The sequence below is a fragment of the Sceloporus occidentalis genome, unplaced genomic scaffold, assembly GCF_023333645.1.
Source record: "Sceloporus occidentalis isolate IW3139 unplaced genomic scaffold, rSceOcc1.0.p SCAF_3, whole genome shotgun sequence".
Classification (NCBI taxonomy): domain Eukaryota; kingdom Metazoa; phylum Chordata; class Lepidosauria; order Squamata; family Phrynosomatidae; genus Sceloporus; species Sceloporus occidentalis.
Window position 1 is genome coordinate 142,242,459 of NW_028316983.1, and position 21,761 is coordinate 142,264,219.

Consider the following 21,761-nt stretch of genomic DNA (forward strand, 5'->3'; position numbering starts at 1 on the left):
CACCAGAGCAATTCTGTCTGTCTGCACCCAGACTATCATAAAACAAATAAATCAAAGCAATTAAAACTGAAAAAATAGGAATAAATTAATCTGAAATATTAAGGGATGAAAAGAACTAAGAGAAAAGAAGGAAAAAAGATGCCATAAATATCCTCAGACTCATATATATGAACTTTCAAACCAAAGCAAGGCATCAGAGGGACATGACCATGAAATGGAGTCAGGTGCTGTGAATTAAGTAAATGGAAGCAAGGCTAAGCTGGTGGGGGCAGTAAACTGAGACATGAAAATATTGTTGAAACAATTAATGCCAATAGTTTTTTGTGGGTTTTTCGGGCTACGTGGCCATGTTCTAGAAGAGTTTATTCCTGACGTTTAATGCCAACTTAAAAGAAGCTTTGAAGCCTATTGAAGAATTTGTCTGAAATTAATTCAAAGATTAAAGATGCAGAAATAAATGCAGGTGTGTGTCTTCAACAGGAAACCAGACAAACAGACATGCAAGCCAAAATGCAGGAAATATGGAATAAATGATGGAAAAAGAAAAAGAAATAATAGTTTTTGTGAGTTTTTCGGGCTATGAGGCCATGTTCTAAAAGAGTTTATTCTTGACATTTCGCCAGAAGCTGTGGCTGGCAACTCATAATCTGAAAAACCCACAAAAAAGTATGGATGCCGGCTGGAAAAGCCTTTGACTTCATAAAAGATATAATACTTGCAAAATATTTTCATAACTTTGTTGAGAAGAAGGTAAGGAGGACTTAATAATAAAAGTGGTAAAATGACTGCAGCAATGTGACCCTGACACAGAAACCAAGATGATATAGGCCTGAAGCCAAGAGGCCAGATTGGGGCCACAGCATGAGGTTGCTGCAGTCCCCTATCTGGCCAGGAAAGTGGCAGCTGCATTCCGGCCCTTAGAGGCAATCTGTACAGCCCCTTACTCTCCCTTCATTTTTGTTTTTGGCTTTTTATCTGTAATTCCAAATTGTTATTGTTGCGGGCTTTCAAGTCATTTACAACTTATGTTATAAGGCAAACCTATCACAGGGTTTTCTTGGCAACCTCAGAAGGGGTTAGCTTTTGCCTCTTCTGAAACTTAAAAGAATGTAACTTTTCCAAGGTCTCCCAGTGGGTTTCCATGGCTCAGTGGATATCTGAACCCTGGTCTCTGGAGTCATAGTCTAATGGTCAAACCACTATGCAATGCTGACTCTCTCCAGATTATCAACTGAAATCATCAATTGTCTATTATTAGCAGGCACCTGGATGTTCAGAGATTTGGTCTCAGAGATATAGTGATACTCTTGGCTTCCCTATTATACCAAATATGGACTAACTTCATAGTTAGAAGTTTTGTAACATGTTTCTTTTTACCAAAGATGGGATCGGATATAGGGAGTGGTGGGGAAAGGAACTGGGAGGAAGGCACTCTTTGCAAGTTAATTTATAGTTAAAATGCTAATCAATAATTAAATGTTTCAGTTGGTTATATGGGTAAGAATATTAAAACCAATCAGTTAATTTGGATATTGTCATAAAACATAAATGACCTAGGCACACCTACAAAAAATATATCAGATTTTAAGACTAATTAGAAATTTGGTATTCTGTTGATGCGTAAGCTATACTCCAGATAAGAAGTCACTATCAGGACAGAACACGGAGAAACAGAATGTTTTCCAATAAGCAAGGCAGTTAGACATAGTTGCATTTTATCATCCTATCTAAATCCTATTGATATTAGACTCAGGGAAATGTGTGAAAATTGGGGAAGAAACATCAACCATTGAAGATATATAGATGGCACCATATTACTAGCAGAAAATACCAAAAGACTTGGAAAGACTACTGATGAAAGTTGAGGAAATGCAAAAGGTGGGTGTGGAGAGACACTGACAGAATTGAATTTCAGAACAGCCAATCGGACTCAGGTTGGCAAAATGGTGGGGGTCTACCTGATGAGCAGCTATAAAAGGTGATTTTTATTGAGAGGTGATGAGTGTGTTTTAGAACAAGAGTGCAGTTGGAACTGAGGGGTTAGCCCTGAAAGGGGATTCAGATTCCCATATAAGGAGGAAAGATTTCAGAAGAACAAAAGAAGTCCTGTGAAATCAGTATGAAGTGATACGTGCTTTGAGCAGTGGAAAGCCAGTAAAGGGAAGGCTCAGACCCACATTATTCTGTAGAACTGTAATTCATGAATAAAGCTAAAGATTCATAGGATTTATACTCCTAATCAATGAGCTTTAGTGGAAGGTGTGTGTAAACAACTAAAACACAGTTGAAAGGTAACTGAAGTTCTTGAGTGAACTGAACCCAAGTCAATTTGGAACCAGTGAAAAAAAGTACACTTTGTAACCACAAGCTTTGAGAACCAACTACTAAAAGAAATATTATCATAAGCTCTTTCTGTAAATAAATGTGATTTTCTTCTTGTTTAGAAAGGAGTGGCCTGAAGCAATTATTCTGTAAAAACATCTGAAATACGCTATCAAGTATATAAGAACACTTAATAGTAAAGAAGTGGAAGAAAGTGGAAGGACCTAGGGTTAGATTCATAGTTCTGAGGAAAGAAAAGCCTCAAACTACATAGGAAAAGGCAGGAGAGGAATCCTGTGTAACCCAGGACTCTCGGTTGCCACAGTGCGTTACAGCTGAACATTGAGAAACAAAAATAATGACCACAGAAGAACTACATAATTTAAAAATAGATAATGAAGACATTGAAATAGATAAAGATTTTCTATCTAACCATTCTTGATTGAGTTATCAACCAAAATGGAGACTTTAGTCAAGAAATTAGAACAAGGTCAATAAAGCTTTAACACATGATCACGTAATAAAATTTACTATGTATTCGGTTAATTTTGTTGTTGTTAAACATTTGCATACAGTATATTGCTGCTATACCCAAACGCATAATAAGAATGCAGGAAACAACATATAGGTCCAACACAGCAATTGTTTCTCTAGATGCTTAAAATGCTTTTGACTGCCTTGAATGGTGCTTCATGTTTGAAATATTAGAAAGAATGACTATACGGTAAGATTTTGTTAGAGGCTTAGTTCACTACATTAGTGGTCACAAATAGTAGTGCATGGAAATGGCTTGTTCTTTCACAGTCTTCAGAGTTTCACAGAATCACACAGGGCTGTCCCTTATATCTGCTTCTTTTTACTTTTGCCTTTAGCTGAATTAATCAAAATATGCTCACAGGTGTGAAAAGAAAAGAGAGAACATAGCATGGATGTAAATTTTGTTCTTCTCTTTCTTTTAGGTGTTGATATGAGGGCAGTAAACTCAAAAGAAATTTTAACCCTCAGTTACTCTAGCATTAAATATCTTCGAATGTTTCTGACAATCGACGTCACACACCACATTCTTACAAACTATAAACAGTTGTACTTGCATATTAAACAAATGTTAAATGATTGGGCTCTGTTTCATTTATCATTGTTAGCTCTTGTCAAAGCACATACTTTACTAAATTTTATAGTTTTACTTTATATCATATCTCTTATATCACAGCTAAAAATATTTAATGATAGGCAGGTAGATTTGAAAAGTTTTCTTCATAGGGAGAAAAATGAGACTTGTTAATGGTAAAAAATACATATCTACGTCCCAAAACAGACCGGCCATAAATGCTGGATTCCAGTTGGCTTGGGGACGTGGCGTTTTGTTGGTGCACACTCCTAAGATGCCTGGAAGACACCCAGCGAATCAGACAGGGTTGGCTTCAAGTCGCTCTGCGGCCACAACATTTTGAGGACACACGTCCCCGGAGTGCCCAGGGGGTTGCCTAAGGCTGCCGAAAACCAACCCAAATAGGAGCAGATCTTTTCCTCTCCTATTTGGGCTGGTGGCAGAGGGCACTTTCAGAACTATGGTGTGTGTTTGCCTTCATGGCCGTCCGTTTCGATCCTACAATAATTTCTGGACATGCTCAACCTGGAGAAATACTATCAGGTATTCCAGTTAGTAGAATTCATCACATTCATAAAAGCCAATGGCAAAACATAGTGAGTTGAACTGAAAGAGATTACAAACCTGTAAATAACTATTCTTTTTATTTTTCTTGCAGTGTTTAGAAAGAAAAAGGAAAAGTCAAGTGGACTGCAACATTTGCATCTAAACTGTATAAATCCGATGGATATGTTTATTATTATTTTATTTATAATTTATAAATGTCTGGATCTTGATTTCTGTAATTATTTCAAAGTTACTATTCCGAAAATTAGAATGTATTTATAGCCTTTATATCTAAACATATAAAGGAATTATTGAAAAATTATATAGCTAGAATAAGGGCTCCAAAGCAGTGTTGTAATCAGAATTGGCAGTTAATACTTAGGACAGAAAAGTGGAATAAACTAAGGTGATCCCTTTCCTTTGGGTCAATAGCAATATCTATAAAAGAAACTACCATTCTTTCTGCCTCTGGTCTAATCTATTATTACACCCCCTTTCCTTTCAGGATGGGGCAAGTAAATGAAATAATATTTTGCAATATCTTGAATAAGAACAGGACATGCACTTTCTTGGGTAAGCACAAAGGAATACATCTTACATATCGGTATACTGTTCTCATTGCTGGGCTGGCTTTGTTCATTGCTGTGTTGATCAAGGCACCTCCTTTCTGAAATATATAAGATATATAAATATTCTGGAATATACAAAACATACTCTCAGCATATGTTAAACATTCTAATTCAGAAACAAAATGCTACCTCCTTGGTTGACTTAAAATGCATTTCCCAGTACCATCCCCCTCATATGCCACTTCTGCAAATTTCCACAGCTGTCTTTCGTCTACTTTTGTCTAGTACCACCCAAAGGCTGTAATATATCATTTCTACAGCAGAAATATTTATCATTGTACTCTAATGTAATCTTACAGGAAACAATCCACCAAGACGTTCTCCTTTCTAAGCTCTGATTACACAAATGGATGTTGTGCAGAGTAGCTTGTCCGGAAGTTCATTGTGCATATATTTTCATATCTATTGTATATATTCCCAGACATTTCCCTGTAAGTTACCAAACATGAATATTATCACACTGTAGTAGAGGATGGATGCTACTGACATATTTTCTACTGCAGATACCAGAGTATATAATACTGGCATATGCTCGTACCTTTACTGTACATACCCACTGGTGATATGATCTTGAATTTCCTAAAATGCAAATTAAAAGGAAAAATACAAACAATATTTGTCATATATTTATTTACACATAATCTTAACTTTCTACTAAATTTCAAAGATTCAAATTTCAGATACTAAACATGGTATTTCCTTTGGTTTTAGTTCCAATAACATTTATAGCTTTGCCTAAGGGAAGCTACATCTGATGTATCAACAAATTGCAAGGTTTTTTGTGTCAAAATACTGGTTTTATGCTTCTTTAAATCCCCTCAAAATATATTGAAATTTGGTTTTGTTTATACAGGTTTCAAGTGGGTGTAAGGGGTTATTTATTACAGTGTTAAATGACAGCTTGCTTTCTTTCATTCTTTTTTTCCATCAACAGTAGCTACTACCTTTGTAGGTAAAGAAAATGAGGCAAATGGGAAAACTACAGACATATATATGTTCACTGGGTACTATTACTCTAATAAATTGCTCACAATGGTCAAGTTAAAATTCGATGGCTGAAAGAGGTAGCTTTGCTTTTGAAACTGTTTACTAGAATAAGTCAAGATTATGCATTTACTTCTCAGATAATATTAAAAGTGAATTTAGTTTAATTCTGAGGCAAGTATGAAAGGCAATGACAATTGCTAACTAGATTTATAGCTGGAACATGAAAAAAAGTATATGCAAATGTTTCCCAGGGAATATGTGGAATTTATAACAGTCTTTCAAAAGCCTCTTAAGCACAATAACAAGGCTAACATCTAGAGCTGGGGTGGAGGTGGGAGGGAATTCTGTTTACTCTGCATTTTTTGGAATCGAGCCAAAACACCTCATATTAAACATTTCTATGGGAAGAGTAATCCATGGTGGTAAATCCCTGCCTTCAAATACAGACTTCGGCTAAGCAGTCGCATAGCAAGTGCCCCCCTAGTAAAGAAATGGGGAGGGAGCAACTCAATGAGAAAGCACAAACATTACACGCATAAGACCCCAGGTTAACTCTGTTAAAAGGATCAGGTAGTAAATTGTGTGAGAGAGTTGTTCCTTGAGAGATTGGAGAACTGCTGACAGTCAAAATGACAGAAAGTTAAATAATCTGACCCAGTATGAAACAGCTTCTAGTGTACACAAAAGGGAGTTGGGGGTGCTCAATCCAGGTTATTTTTCTGCCACTAAATTTCATTTTTGTTCTCAGAAAATGGCTGGAAGAAAAATGGCTAGGATAGATGTGTAGGCAAGGGTTCACCATTTCCTCCCACCTGTTGTTTTTCCACATGAAGTCACATACAAACACTCAACATGCAATCTTCTGCTTTACTCAAGCTTGACGTTTCTGGCCTGCAATGTCATGTAGTTCTACTACAAAGACCACCTACATAACTGTTACATGATCTAGAAATTTCAGGCCTACAATTTCTTTGACAATACAATGGTTCTATTTAAAACTTTCCATTCTTGCACCAGAAACTATTTAATATTGAAGAATGATTTCAAGACTAGATAGGAAACCAGGGTGAGACTGAGAATATAGCTGAATTGACATCTATGCTACTAGACTGCAACTGAAAGTGGTTGTCTCCAGATCAGTGACAAAAAGACCAGTAGCCAATGGGCACAAATATGGTGCCCATAACTGGCAAACTGGGGGGGGGGGGGGGGGGGAAGAGAAACTGCTGGTCCCTACATCAGAGAATCTGTGAAGCATTCTTCTAATGCATTGAAATGCCTCTAATGTAAACCAGCTGTATTATTCCTGAAAATACCTAAAATAATGTGTAGCCCGATTTTATGCATATTAATTTGGGAGTTATCTCCCAGGTTATTCTATTGAACTTACTTCCAAGAAAACACATTAAAGTTACAGCACAAAGCAAATAACTGAGCATGCAAAAATTATGGTAACCATTTTTCTAAGTTATATACATTTTGACTCTTTAAATTAACATTAATCTTACTCTTTAAAAAATTAAGATTAAGTGCACTTTTGAACTGACATAGCAACATTTATGTCTGCTGAAACTGACATTCCACCTCTTTACAAGCACTCTATCTAGGGTTGTGTATCATCTGTCTTTATGTGCAGTCTAACTAAAAGAGAGGACAAAGAACAAGGTACCAGTTTTGGTAAATGTCTTTTTCTCTTTTTCTTGATGAATCTGTAGTATTGTCCTATCTAAGAGAACATTTGGTATACATACATACATATTTATGCACAGATAATCCAAGAGTGCTGAAAATAGACAATTTACTCATAAAAACAAACAAACAAAGATTTTAAATGAAATTCAAGTAATGCCTTCAGTGTTAAAAAATCCGGTGTTATAGATGACCAATCTTTTGCATAAGTACTTGCCCCATCTATAAACCTATGAGAGTTTCGTAATTATATACCCATTAGAGTTGAAGTGCATTTAATAACAGTCTGAAGAACAATAGCATCTTTAATCACTATATACATAATAACATGATTTTTACATGACCTTGCCTTTTGTGATTAGTGTGACAAAATATTGGTCCAATAGCAGAAACCACTTTATCAATTTGGCATTTTCAGCAATGTTTCATTTGTTTTGTACATCTAACAATTATTCGGTGAACTAGCAAGAACTCCCTTGGGGTCAGTACCAAGATGAAATCCTATAATTCAAAGAGTATAGCCATTTTTCATCAATGTAAAGGAAAATAGGATCAAGTATGATAGAAAAAAATATACCTCCACTGAAGCCACCTGAAGATATTTCTTCTTCAAAGATATCTGAGAATCCTTTCCCTGCATTGAGCTTTGCGAGCCGGCCTTCAATAAACTGCAATAAAAAAGTTGATGTTTTTGTTAAAGAATCATACATTTCTCGTTTGTTAAATGTGTTAGGATGCTTCTAATAATAGATTAGTTGGCACTGTATAGTGGGCCCTTGGTATCTGCTGGGATTTGGGTTCCAGGACCCTCTGGGGAAACCAAAATTCATGGATGCTCAAGTCCCATTAAATCCAATGGCATAGTAAAATGGTGCTTCTCATACAAAATGGCAAAATCAAGATTTGCTTTTGGGTATTTTTTTTTTAATATTTTCAAGGCATGAATGGTGAATCTGTACATACCGAGGGCCAATTCTATTGCATTTTATAAGTTTAATAACATTGAAAAAGAAAAGCAATTTCATCTTTCATCTTACAGCAGAGACAGATATCCTCAGATGGCACATGGATGGGCAACCCCAGAGGGTCAGGGGTTGCATCAACCCCATTTCCAACCCTCCTGAACCACCACACTAGCAGTTTTTACTTTGGGGTTTGTTTCAGTGGGTTTGGATGTATCAGAAAAGTATAGGGCATCCCCTCAGAGACTTTCAGAAGTGCAATTACTAGTTTTCCTTTTTAAGCAGTGGAGAGCCATCAGGAGCCACATAAAAGTCCCTTGCAGAATGCATGCAGCCATAACATGTGTCTTTTCACTATTTTGGCTGTTGTATCCCTTCCTGAAGAATTAGATTTTGGCACAGCCATGACTACTCTACAGTACTTTATGTGGGACAGAAAATTTTGAGTCCCATTTGGAAGAAAGGTGGGATATAAATCAAAGAAATAATTAAAACTATTACAAAACAGTATGGCAGGGCTGCTGGTTGGGACTTGATGCTTGACACTGGTTCCCTATTCATTTCTGCACTGGTTCCCTATTCATTTCCAAGTGCAATTCAAGCTGCTGGTTCTTATCTGCAAAGTTTAAATGGCATTAGCCACAGGTACCTGAATAACCAACTCTCTTTATATACAATGCCATGTATATTCTGTTCAGCATCAGAGGTAGTGCTTTTGCCCATAAGTTCTATGGGAGTCTACTAAAAGCAGGACCTTCTCGGTAATAGCACTACCTTTGTGGAATGCCCTTGCCTAAGGAGACCTACATAGTTCAAACACTTTTGCTTTAGATCCAAAATCCTCCAGCTTTTCTGAAAGTTATTTGGACCTTTACCTTTGCAATGGAGCATACAGCATTATATTTTCTATTCTACTATTTTTCTTTATGCCGCTAGCTATTACTTTATGCTACTAGGTATTAGGTTTTTTTTCTGTCTCTCACATATTTTTGTGAATGGTTGCTTTTCTAATCTGCCTTGCAGTTTTTATGAGTTGAAAGATAAAATTTGAAAATTTGAAAATGTTAAGACAAACAGCAAGTATTTTTCCACGTATTTGGCCAAGAACATTAACATAAATAAAATTAAATTAAAATTTGCACAAATTAAGTTTTAGCAAAATAAGACAAAAGCAGTTCAGACTGTCAAAAATTCAGTCAATGAATACCGTACACTTCAACTCAATATTTACATTGGAAGTAGAAACTATGTGGTTCTTCAAATGTTTAAGCACTGTAACTGCCAGCAGTCTTGAGCAGCAAAGCCAACTATAAGGAATGATGACAGTTGCAGCTCGGTAAGTTCTGAAGGCTACCCACCCCTATTCTATTTACAAAGTAGAATCAGCCATCTTCAACAACTAATATTTAGAATGTCCACAGTAGAGAACAATGCAACAGAACTCAGAAAGAAATGATAATGATTTGTTAAAATCCTGACTTTGCCTTAAAGGATTAATAAAACCACTGCCTTCCCCCAGTCTCCAAAGGCACTGACATTTTAGAATGCTTTCAAGCTATAATCTATTTTTGTCAGGGTTAGGTAGCCCAAGAATGAGATAAACAGAGAAAGCATTTGACTGATTGCACTTTTTCCAACATGAATTACTACTAAATCGCTGTTAACTGAAAGTGTACACAGGAGCCAATAGAAATTAATTATTTGGCTGACTGTCATACACTATCACAGATTATCCAAACAGTCCTGTCAGTGACAATCTGATGCTTGTCAATGGATAGACTGATGACATGAAACAAACTGTTCCATGAGTATAATTTTAAAAAAAGAAAAGAGGGAAAAAAAGATAAAAGCAGACACAGCAGTAGCAGCAAACCACAAACTATCACTGACGATTAGTTCCTCTTTTTCTCAGCTAACATCTCACTGACCCACTTATGTTGGCCTTTTCCAAAATGGGTTTGGCTCATGGTCAGACCATGACATGTATGGGATCACTGGATTATTTCACAGTAAGGATGAGATAAAGCACCTTTTGCTACCACTGTGCAGAAAACATTCTTTGAACCACAAGACTATTTATTTGGGTAAGGCTAAGAAATCATCCCTTTCTTAAAACCAAAACACACGATTTATGAACAATCTTATTATTACGTAAAATTATACAGACAGAACATTTAAAAAGTAAATTTAGTTGGTATTTCTCTCACCCACACAGAAGAACACTTTAATACAAATGAAGATTGCAGAGAAATGAAGAGAGGTTGAACAGCAGTAATATTTGGTGGATGTGCTGGATTAAATCCAAAATAATGGATAAGTATACTGTAGTGTAAAACAAAGAGGGCAATTTGTGGAAATAATGGATGTGAATGTGGCCTCTAAAGAAATGTTATTTAGCCCCAGGAATCCTAGTTGTAAGAGATTTTATACTTTCATGTTGTAAAGTTAAATCTACCTTCTAGATTTTGTGAGTTACATAGAAACATGATCCATCAAGCATGATGTTGGTTGTGGTGACGACAAAGTAGGGAGGATAAGAACCATGTATACTACCTTGAGCAATTTAGAGGAGAGGGAAAGGTATCTAATAAAATAAAATAAAATGGCAAATATTTCTGGTTGATTGAATCCCAGTTTCAAAATAGGGCACATCTAAATAATGATTTTGGAAGGGGGCAAGTGCTGCACGCACTCTTAAGTGCTGCAAAAGGTGCATAAAAACATATTCTGCTCAATATTCTGCTCCTGGCAATATAAACCAAACATTCTTCCCCTAGTTGTTGTATGAGCCATGTCACTTGCATGCCTCATTTTCAGATCCCAAATCAGTAAAGGTGTTCTTTCTTCCCAAGTGACTTCTTCTGTGCTTTATATATAGCACTAAGCTGTCAAGCCCAGAAGTATTACCATTCCAGCAACCCAGACTGACAAATGTTTGTCATAACTTAACAAAGATACTTCCTTCTTGACCTTTGATTCTGACTTATGATCCAGAGCCCCATTTCACTTTTTCCTTTTAATGAGGCATCATGTGCAAAGGAGCCTCCCATCAGCTGCAGTTGCCACTGTTTCCCAAAGCAGCTATAAAGAGCAGTCTAGGAGTTACAAAGACGATATATACAAGAGACTTGAGAGCAACAGTATCTGTGTAATAGTTAACCCTGTCGTGGTTACAGGCACATATCTTTCTCTGCAGCTCAGTCAGATATAGTATTTTCCTTCCCCTCTTCTCTCATTATTTCCATTTACACATAGCTGGGCTTTGCAGAGGATTAGAAGGTAGAGAAGAGGCGTATACAATAATATGCATCTTTATGGAGTCTCCATAATGATCCAAAGTCATCTATGTGCTGTCTTCAATTTTATATATGCACAGCCTTCGAAAGCTATTCTAATTCATATGTTTATTATGATTTTAACTTTCCTAAAAAACTAACATATGAGGAGATGTGCCCTTCAAGTAAAAAAAAACACACACACATACTTTCTACTGTTCTGCTATAGACCTTTGAGCTGAAGATTTATTTTCTGGCCTAAAACCAGCTGTTAATCCCACGAAATCAAGGGCACTTGCATATACATTGATTTATCAACTTCCCATTTGTTCACTGGTTCTACTCTGGTCAGGACTATCAAGTGGATTTAGGCCTCCGGTTATCAACATTTTTAATTCAATTCTTTTTTTAAAATTCAAATGACCTTGAATGAAGCCAAATTACAAAGAAGAGCTCTTGGAAACAAGGCAGCTGGATGGAGGATAAGGAGGAAGAATGATGTCAAAAATAATCTGGAAACGATGCAATACATTGGCTAAAAACATGAAAAAGTTTAACAACATCTCTCTTTGCCACTTGGTAGATAATATTATTTTTTTTTTATTCTATCCAATTAGAAACTTCGCATATTTCACTTGTAGTGTCATAAATCTTGACCTCAGCCATTAAATTGCAGAGACAGAAACTTGCCAGTTGTTTTTATAATGAAAGTTGTCTTCTATCCTGTGAATTTCATTTATCTGTTATAGTAGTATATCTTCAAAGACTTAGCTGATTAGTTAAGGATGGCCTCCCTACCTAAAATTCTGGCTGCTTTAATCAGAGATTATGTTTTCTACTTTGTCCCATAGTTTGACCTGTGGTGTTTACTCAGTGCAGCAATACTTGTAAAACTGAGTTCTTGGATTTTTTATCATGGTGTTTTCTTCTCATCCAACCAGGAGATTCCTTCAAGTCAGCAATGTAAAGGTTACTTTGCTTCAAATAAGAGAGGAACAAATGTTTGGCATCTTTTTAAAAATTAATTTATAACTTGACAAACTCCAAATAAATGGAACTGGAATGCCATGTCCAGGACAGAATTGAAGCAGCCTCACCAATTGCAACAAGCCAAGAGCCTTTCTACAACTCCAAGAATCATTTGTGTTGGTATGACGTTTCTGCTTAAACCACAATGAAATCTAGAACCTTCTCCCTTTGTATCACATGTTAGGTTCAGTGAGGAAGCAACAATGAATGCAATTTTGATACACTGTGCACACCCCATTCCCCTGCATTCTTTCTGTCAATCACAAGGAAGCGATGAGAAGCATCCATTTTAAAACTATCTAGAGTTATTCATTACTTCTGAACTCAGGGAACTCTTTTGGTTTTAAATCAGATCTGAGGATGACCCAATATCATAAACCATAGTTTAATCCTGGCATGTTTCAACAAACTGAAGCTATTATTAACCATAGATTTTTTTAGTTTGGATATAACAAAGTATACATTTAAAGATGAAAACAGGAACTCTCAGTCTCCTTAGAGTTGGGCCTGGAAAAGAAGTCAGGAAGGAGAAACTACATGAGCCCAAGCCTCATGTCTCCTCATGTATATAGGTTGTTAGCATTACATCTGAAAAGAGCAGCTGAAGACATTACTGGACAATCTTACCCTTCTGGATAGACTTTTAATCTAAGGGTAGGCCAGTCCTATGGGGAAACATGCACTGGACCTTAGTAATGCATTCTTTAGTGTAGAAGCATCTAAATTATAGTAAATACAGTCCGCCCTTCCCTTATGTGGGGGATCCATTCCGGACCCCCCCGTGTAAGGGGAATTTTGCGTATGCTCAAGCCTCATTTATATGAATGGGGCTCGTGCACGCACCGGTATGGGGTAGCAGTGGCACATGCGCCATGGGTGCACGCACCATTATCCCTTCCGAGACGTGCTCACCCTTCTTCCGGAACAGCTTTCAGTATATGCTGAAAGCCGCTTAAGGCGTGCATGTGTATAACGCAGACACACTGTACAACTGCATTGTCTGTGAATATATTACACTTGTAAAATGTGAAATACTTGATCTATCGTCCAACAAAATACATATAACTGTCCTTCAGTTAAAGACTACATTGTTTAGGGAAGTGTTTCCAGGCATTGCATGTTAATTATTTGATGTTTTTAATTTGTTGCCTCCTTTGTATTAATATGTATTATTTTGTAGAATGTACACCATAGGCAGGCTTATTTTTATGTATTTTACCTATTTTATTGATTGTATGTACAGTGCTCTGTACATTTAAAGCACTATATAAATAAAGAGTAATAATAATAATAATAATAATAATAATAATAATAATAATGGCTTCTAATTACTACAAGGAAAAGATGGAAGGTAGAAGTTGACTCTTCGAATGTTTCCTCTCCCTGCCAGGCCCTATAGTACCCCAAAAATGTTCATTTCGGGGTACAGTGGTGCCCTACTAAATGGAATGACCTGCAGCCTAAAAGGGGGTATGCAGACACATATGAGGTCACCTATCTCCCCTTCTCCTCCTCCACCTTCACTGCAGCCGTTCCATTCAGCAAGTTCTCCCAGCTCCTGAGAGGACTGTTTTGGAGCCTCAGCTACTGACTCTCCCTTTTGCAGGACTGAATCCAACTGTATAGGTTTGATTTAACTAAACCTTTTCTTCTCTGTCTCTCTCTTTTTCTTTTTGAAGAACGTCTCACAGAACAAAATGTTTCAATGGGACTAGGATTACCTCTACATCAAAAATTCAACCAGAAAGCATATATTGACTACTCAGTAAAGATACAAATATATTATTGCTTACTTTGGATTAATTGGATCAAAATTTCAATAAGAGTACTGAGTACATACTTTATAAACTACACTCATTCCTCTATCCCTGAATAAGCACACACAGCATGCATTAGAAGACAACTAGATCAAGAATCCACTCACTCTGTAGTACCTGCTTAAAAAGTTGAAGATTGACTGCAGTTTCCAGAAATTGTTTGGTAGTGCTGGAACGATGTTTAACAAAACTTTCTTCACAGAAACTGACAGGCTCTCCCTAAATTGAGAAAGAATAAATTAGAAATATAGATATTTGGGAACAGTCAAAGCCATTCCATTTAGATTCTTTTAATTTAATAACTTTAGGCACAGCAACATTATTACATTGATGCACTCACAGTTGATTCTGCTCTAGTCAAATGGACATATGCTGTCCCCAAACAAACACAAGATGGATGAATTGGCCAGTCCCTCAAAAATATAACACATGGCAGCCAATTTGCTCCTTCAGGTAATCATTAAAAGAGGAAAGACCATTAATCCCCACCAGACTCGCTTCTGCTATTTGGATAATTTTAAAGATGAGCAAATTTTTAAAGCTTTTCTTTTGTCTCACATCAAGAGGAATGGCCTCCGCCATGTGGATATGCCTCTGTACGATCTTAAGTGAGAACACCATCATCTTGACAATATGTAGGACTGTGACTCTAACATAATAATTTCTTCCTTTCTCCTGCATGGTTTTTAACAGCTTTGCTGATGAAGAAGCCAATGGAGTTTCAAAAGCTTGAATCATGTCTTTTATGCACTTTGGTGGGTCCAATAAAGGTATTGCTGCTTTATGGATACTGGATGTTACTGCATGTAACAAGGCTGAGATAAATAAATAAACAAACAACTCTACACTGTGGCAAAATCTATTAATTTATGGCCAAGCAGGCTTAGAACTTCTCTGGTTATAAATAACATTTTCCTGTGCAATGTTGGCCCTGCAGATTTTTTCATCCCTGATCTAGACAATATTGATGCTCTAATAATACTCTTATGAAGGCAAAATGTCTCATCCCTCTGGCACACATATTGAAATCTATTGACTACTTTGTAGAGATTGATGTAAAACAAAAAATCAAAACTGGCAAATAATATACAGGAAAAAATATCAAGCGTCAAGTACAGCTCAAGGCACTTTAAGCCATTTTTCTGTCTCCTCTACAATAAATCTGATTTACACTTGGTTATTGACTGCTGGGATAATTTTTTCCATGTTACTGGAATGAGAACCTCTTGTTGCACTATAATTCATTTAGCAACTAACACTGGCTCAAGATGTGGGAATATTTTATAGCTACAATGACTGTACATAAGCTGAAGTCCCAAAATAGGCGAGAGCCATTTCAGCCTCTGAAAGGGAAAATGGAACAAAGGTATCCCTATGTGAAATCTTATAATAATGGAACAGAGAGGTCTTTCAAACAGAAACTTCAGACTACTTTGATAGAAATTTTATTTATGTACATGATCACTACCTCCTTTAGGTTTTACTTCCATTAACCCTCACATCCTTAGGTGCAATTTTACACACAGTTTCCCCACAGTTTCAGTTTATAGTGTGGTAGCTCTATACTTATAATTCCATCTGATAGTGTAGGGCTTGTGAATTGTAGGAAGTGAAATGCCATTCATTGCCATGTATGTAAAGATTATTCGGGGGTATTTCATTTCAGGATTTAAAATATGCCACGTTTGAATCACGTTCATACTGTTTGTTACTGAACTTTGAAGACTTTCTCTCTTCCTGGTCCATCACAAATCTCTCAGATTTATCTATCTGTACATTTCACGGAGAAACTCCTGCAATAAAATCCTATATAGTAATAGAAAGTGCTGATTCAATTCAAATAGTTGAAATGGTAACAACCTCATATAAGACAGAATTATTTTCAGGTCTGAGGTAACCCAAATACAAAGAGTCCTCTGCATGTGTGTGTGATCAAATTGTATTATGGGCCTTGCCAGTTATGTTTTAAGATAAGGGGCAATTTCTGTGGTCACAATGGTATATGACTATGCAAGAGTGTAGGAGAAGAAAAAAAAAATGTGCAACCCCATAAAAGAAGAACAGCAACAGCCCAATGAGAACCTGAGCTGAGTTTGGAAAATTTACTTGTTAAGCAACAAGAGCTCGCAGCCTGTGGCCATGCTGATTCTGGAAGTTGTAGTCCACAAATTAACTTTTCCAAGTTCCGATCTCATCAGTGGAACCCAAATGTTAATTAATTATTGGAGCCAGGGATTAAAACTATTGTGTGTGTGTTGTGTGCCTTCAAGTTGTTTCCGATTTAGGGAGACCCTAAGCCGAACCTATCATGGGGTTTTCTTGGCAAGATTTCTTCAGAGAAGGTTTATCATTGCCTTCCCTTGAGGCTGGGAGTGCATGACTTGCTCAACATCACCCAGAGGGTTTTACGGCTGAATGGTGAAGTCTCCAGAGGTGCAGTCAGCCCTCAAACCACTACACCACACTGGCTCGCAAAACTATGAGAGTGAGGGATTAAAACACTGGGGAGTGAGAATAGTGAATTTAAAAAGGCATGGCTAGGTGGGTAGATGGCTGGTTAGCCAGCAGTTGGCTGGTATTTTAGACTTTCCAAATGTGAACATTTAAAAAAAAATTGTGTAAAGTCCTAAAATTATTAAGCTGATATGTTTTTTCACATTCCATAATTTTTTAGAATTCTGCAGAAACAGTGGAAGGGAACAGTCCCCAATGCACTCTTCCTAAATGGAAGAAGCATCTCTATAGACAACCATATTTCAAACTCATGCTCATTCTTCAACAATCTGCACAGCGTGGAGCAGAAGCTCCATGTTCTATCCTTTCTTCTCCTCAAAGAAAAAATTTCCTAACTGAGGGGCTCTTCAGACCGGCCATTAAGGCCGGCCTGGGGGCAGAGTTGGGTGTCGCAACCACATGACGCATGCCCCGACTCCATCCCCCAGGGTGCCGTGATGCAGTGCACTGCTCCACACAGTGTCACAGCAATCCTCCAGTGCTGCATCCGTATGACACAGTGCCCAAAGAACGCCGGATAGCCGCTGCAGCGCAGCTATAACGCCCTTTCCAAGCTGCAAACTTTTTGTGGCTCCTTTTTGTGGAAAGGCCAGATCGGGGCTGTGATGTGTGGTTGCTGGAACCCCACTCCATCTAGAAAAGGAGTACCATCACGCCATCCTTTAGGGGCTGTCTCTACAGCAGCTGAGAGTGTGACTTGCCCAAGGTCACCAGTGGGATTTCATGGCTGAGGGGGGATTTGGACCCTGGTCTCCTGATGTCCTAGTCTAACACCCAAAACACTAAACCAAGCTGGCTCTCAAATGCATTACAATGTGTTAAATTTAACTGCCTCGAGATAACTCAAGGAACATTGGCTCTCTCTTTTGGCAAATAGCCAGAAAATGTGTTCCCAATGGCTCTTTTGTGGTAGAATAAGTAAGAAATGTTGCAGACATTTCATCTTCCTTCATATTCAACCTCACCAACTTCCCAAAGAGGTAAACATGGCCCCTTCTTTCCTGTCCTTTCATTGCATATTCTGATAGGATTTTAGAAGGGTTTTTTTTTTTTTAGCAAGGGCTTTTAAGAGGGTGTTCTGTTGTTTCAATTGCACTGTTTTTAACTCTTTGTAATTACATGTTTTAAATTATTTTAATATAAGAATAAGTTAATTTTATTTTAATGTTGACCATTTGTATGTTTTTAACTATCCTCTACTTGTTTTAATTTGTAAATTGGCTTGAGTTCCATTTTTGAGGGAAATGTGGCCTATAAATTAAAGTACAGCAAAGACAACAACAACAACAGCAACATGTTGCCACCACAACCTGGCATTTTAAAAAAACTAAGTATTGCAAGGACTTTTTAAAAAATGTCCTGACAACACACAAATGTGTTAACACTTTGAAAACAGCTGGAAAATTGCTTAGGTCCAAATATATGCTACAATTTAAAAAGTCATCACAGTTCAAGTAAACACAAAGAGGTGAACCATGACAAGTAGCATGGTGAAGTAGTTTTTGTCTACAATGCCACAATTCCAGAACCTCAACAGAACTTGCAGAACTCTACTGCCAAGACTCTGGTCCATGCCCTAGTGGTTTCGCGACTAGATTACTGTAATCTCCTTCTGACAGGGCTTCCTCTTTCACACCTCCATCCTTTAATCTCTGTCCAGTATTCAGCTGCCCGTATTGTCACATCCGCTCGCCGCTTTGACCATGTTTCACCTCTTTTATCCTCCCTTCATTGGCTCCCCTTCCCCTTCCGCATCCGGTACAAGCTTTTATTATTGACTTTCAAAGCCCTCCATGGATTGGCCCCTCCTTACTTATCTGACCTTCTTTCTCCTTACATTCCTACTCGCACCCTCCACTCTTGTAGTCAAGGTCTCCTGTCACAGTGTAGGACTACCACTGCCCCCTCCCGAATTCGTCCCTTCTCGCTTGCTGCCCCTTACTCCTAGAACCTTCTTCCCCCACATGCACACCTCATCACTTCTCTACCCAGTTTCAAAACTGAGTTAAAGACTATATTGTTTAGAGAAGCATTCCCAGAGCTGAGCCCCTCTCTGACCCAGGAAGCCTCCTTTTAACCATTAATTAAGAAGCCAAGCCCTTCTTCCAGTCGATCTGCCTTGGTCCAGGCCTCGGAGGTGGAGGAGAACTGCTGGACCTGATCCCATTCCCCAACACCATTCCCTTCTCCTTTTGTGTCATGTCTTCTTAGTTTGTAAGCCTGAGGGCAGGGAACCGTCTAACTAAAAGATTGTATGTACAGCGCTGTGTAAATTTACAGCGCTATATAAATAAAGGTTAATAATAATAATAATAACTGCCAGAAACACTTGGCTTTAATTGCCAAAATCACCCTAACCCAGTCCAGTATATACAACAACTTGAATGAAGAGCTTTCAAGCATAAGAAACCCTGTCCATGCAACACTCTGACACGGCATACCATTTTTGACTATTGTAATAGACTCCCCTGACCTTGCTACATCATCAGAACAGAAATGGTTTTGTTGCTAGTACTGAGAGAGGCACATGTCCAATATTCAAAGAGCATCACACGGTATAAGCTGCTTTGAGTCTGTAAGACATTTTCAGTCTCCCTCTTCCAGCAGCAGTCTCCCACCCAGACCTCATGCATTCCTGTAGCATTGTCTATCAAGTATGGCAGAATCTTCAGTGCAGCATGATATAACAGTCTGCAGGAAAATCTGCAATCCAACCACTGGCAAGACTCTATGTAGGCACAGAGGTACATTGTGCTTTGCATCCTAGCCATTTTTTTTTTTATCGGTTTGCTGATAGCTAAAATCTATCCTTGTGATTTTACAGAGGTTATGGTTATCATATTAAAGTTCAGAATTATGCTCAATTCGAAACTGGAAATTACAACTAACACAATTTTATAAAGTTTGTCTTGTGTAATAAAAGCCGCTGGTTTTGGTTTGCTTGTTATTAGCATGCGTACACTGGCATATTCTTTGAAGGAATGCTGTGCTTATATTTAGGTGGATGCATGGTCTAACAGTCCTTTTAGTATTGATTTACAACATAATTTCAAAGTATGTTCGATCAAGGCCTAGTAGGGATTCTGTACTGAAGAGAGGTCTGTTAATACTTGGCCAAAAAAATGTATGCTAAACAAGGTATTTGTCCTGTTTGACAACAGCTGCTAGGGAATTCTTAGCATCCCCAACTCCTTTTTATGGGTTGATGGGCACAGCAGGTCTCATTTATTTTTAAGCTGCATTCATATTTTAAGCAAGCTGCTTAATATAATTGTAAATAACTCTGATAAGGTGACTCAGATGGAATGATCATATTGAGCATGAGATAGTAAGCTAAATCTGTACAATTATATTAAAAGCAAAACAAATTTAACCTGGTAGAAGATACCCTTGCTTCTAAACACAATGGCAACAAGCATTAGCTTTGTTTTTAATAGATTAATTTATTTTCCTTTCTCCCCACTTTGTGAAGTGAAAGTTGATTTAGGAGTATCAGTAGTTTAATTAGCAAAGGTAGACCAACTTTTCTACCTGGTCTTTGAGGGTAATCTAGAAAGGTTTGGCCTTAGAAAACTAGGTGGGGTTTAGTAGCTAGTTAAAAGTTGTAACACAAGGATAAAGCAAAAATTTTGCACTGAGATAATCCCAGGTTCAATTCCCAGCATCTCTAGGTTCCAGAACTAGGAAAAACCTGTAAGTTGTTTAATTTTATTTTACTGGTTTATTGAATGTATACGCCGCCTTTCTCCCAGAGTAAGGAATTTTCTAGTAGGGAAAAACAACCAGGGGTTTACAAAATATTTACTATTTTTAGTTTGTCTCTGTGTTTTAGTGGGCAAATCCAAAAAATATTAAGTCAATAGGAGTTCTGCTGACTAGATCAAAAGAAGTGGATGAGAGACAACGCCAGAAGGATGACCTTGAGCAAAACATATCAAGAAAATGAGCAGGGGGGATGGGGAACCTTTTTGCTAATTTGTGAAAAGTCTTAGGAGGGGAAAAAACATTAAGTATGATAAATATGTACTTCTTCGTGATAAAAGAAGAAGAAAAAACTACTGGAGAACTCTAAACAAATCACCTTTCTTAAAAACATGTATCATTAAAAGATTATAAAGAATATAAACAACTACCTTGATTTATATTGCACTTTAAAAAGTCTGGCACCATTTCAGAAAGCTGGCCAAGAAAAAGATAAAGCCCATGCAAAAGATACTGAAGCCTACGCAAGAAGGGAGAAAACCACCCACTACTTAACCTTAAAAAAAACCCAAGACATTTGTTTAAACAATGCTAAGACTCTGCAACTACAGTTTGAAAAATTAGGGAAATTAAAGGCTACAAACTGGATTGGTTCTTATTTTTAACTGTTCAACATTCTTTAGTATTCATGTCTACCATGATAACAGAAGCAGGAGATGGCAAAAGAAGAGGTAACCTAAATCTCTGGGACTGTCTTAAACAAATCTGAACGGCTGTAAAGGCAAACTAATAAGAAAGCAGTTTTCATTGATGGGGGAGAAGTAATCACCTGCAACTGAAGTTAGAAAGTTAGTCTTGTATTTGCTTACACACTGAAAGAAAACACTTTTATTTTATTAATACTAAAATTGGTATTACAAGAAAAATATATTGTGTATGTTTATATTAAAATAAACACATACAGTACTTATCAATTTTTACATATTTTAACCTAATTTATCACTATTTATGTCAATTTTATCTATTAAATGATTATAATAAGCTTCACCCCCATCTCCCTAGGCTATGCATACTTTGGGCCTGTAGCCCTTGAATAGTCAGCCAACTAGAAAAATGAATATTGGCCATAAAGAAGTAGCCCATCCCTGCTACAGAAGAACAGATATCTACATATTCTACAA

At 37.3% G+C, this 21,761-nt stretch overlaps 1 protein-coding gene across 3 annotated transcripts in view; it reads right to left on the reverse strand.

The window, feature by feature from the left end:
- DENND1B (DENN domain containing 1B) overlaps positions 1–21,761 on the reverse strand; it is a 216,040-nt gene that overhangs the window by 37,008 nt on the left and 157,271 nt on the right. For 2 of the 3 annotated variants that reach the window (XM_089516490.1, XM_089516492.1), the window contains 4 exons: positions 14,482–14,583; positions 7,859–7,949; positions 5,144–5,184; positions 4,575–4,643 (listed from right to left, as the gene is read on the reverse strand). In XM_089516490.1, the coding sequence (XP_089372616.1) occupies positions 4,575–4,643; positions 5,144–5,184; positions 7,859–7,949; positions 14,482–14,583 (303 nt within the window). The remainder of the gene's footprint in view (positions 1–4,574; positions 4,644–5,143; positions 5,185–7,858; positions 7,950–14,481; positions 14,584–21,761) is intronic. The other variant, XM_089516491.1, reaches the window with a different exon arrangement.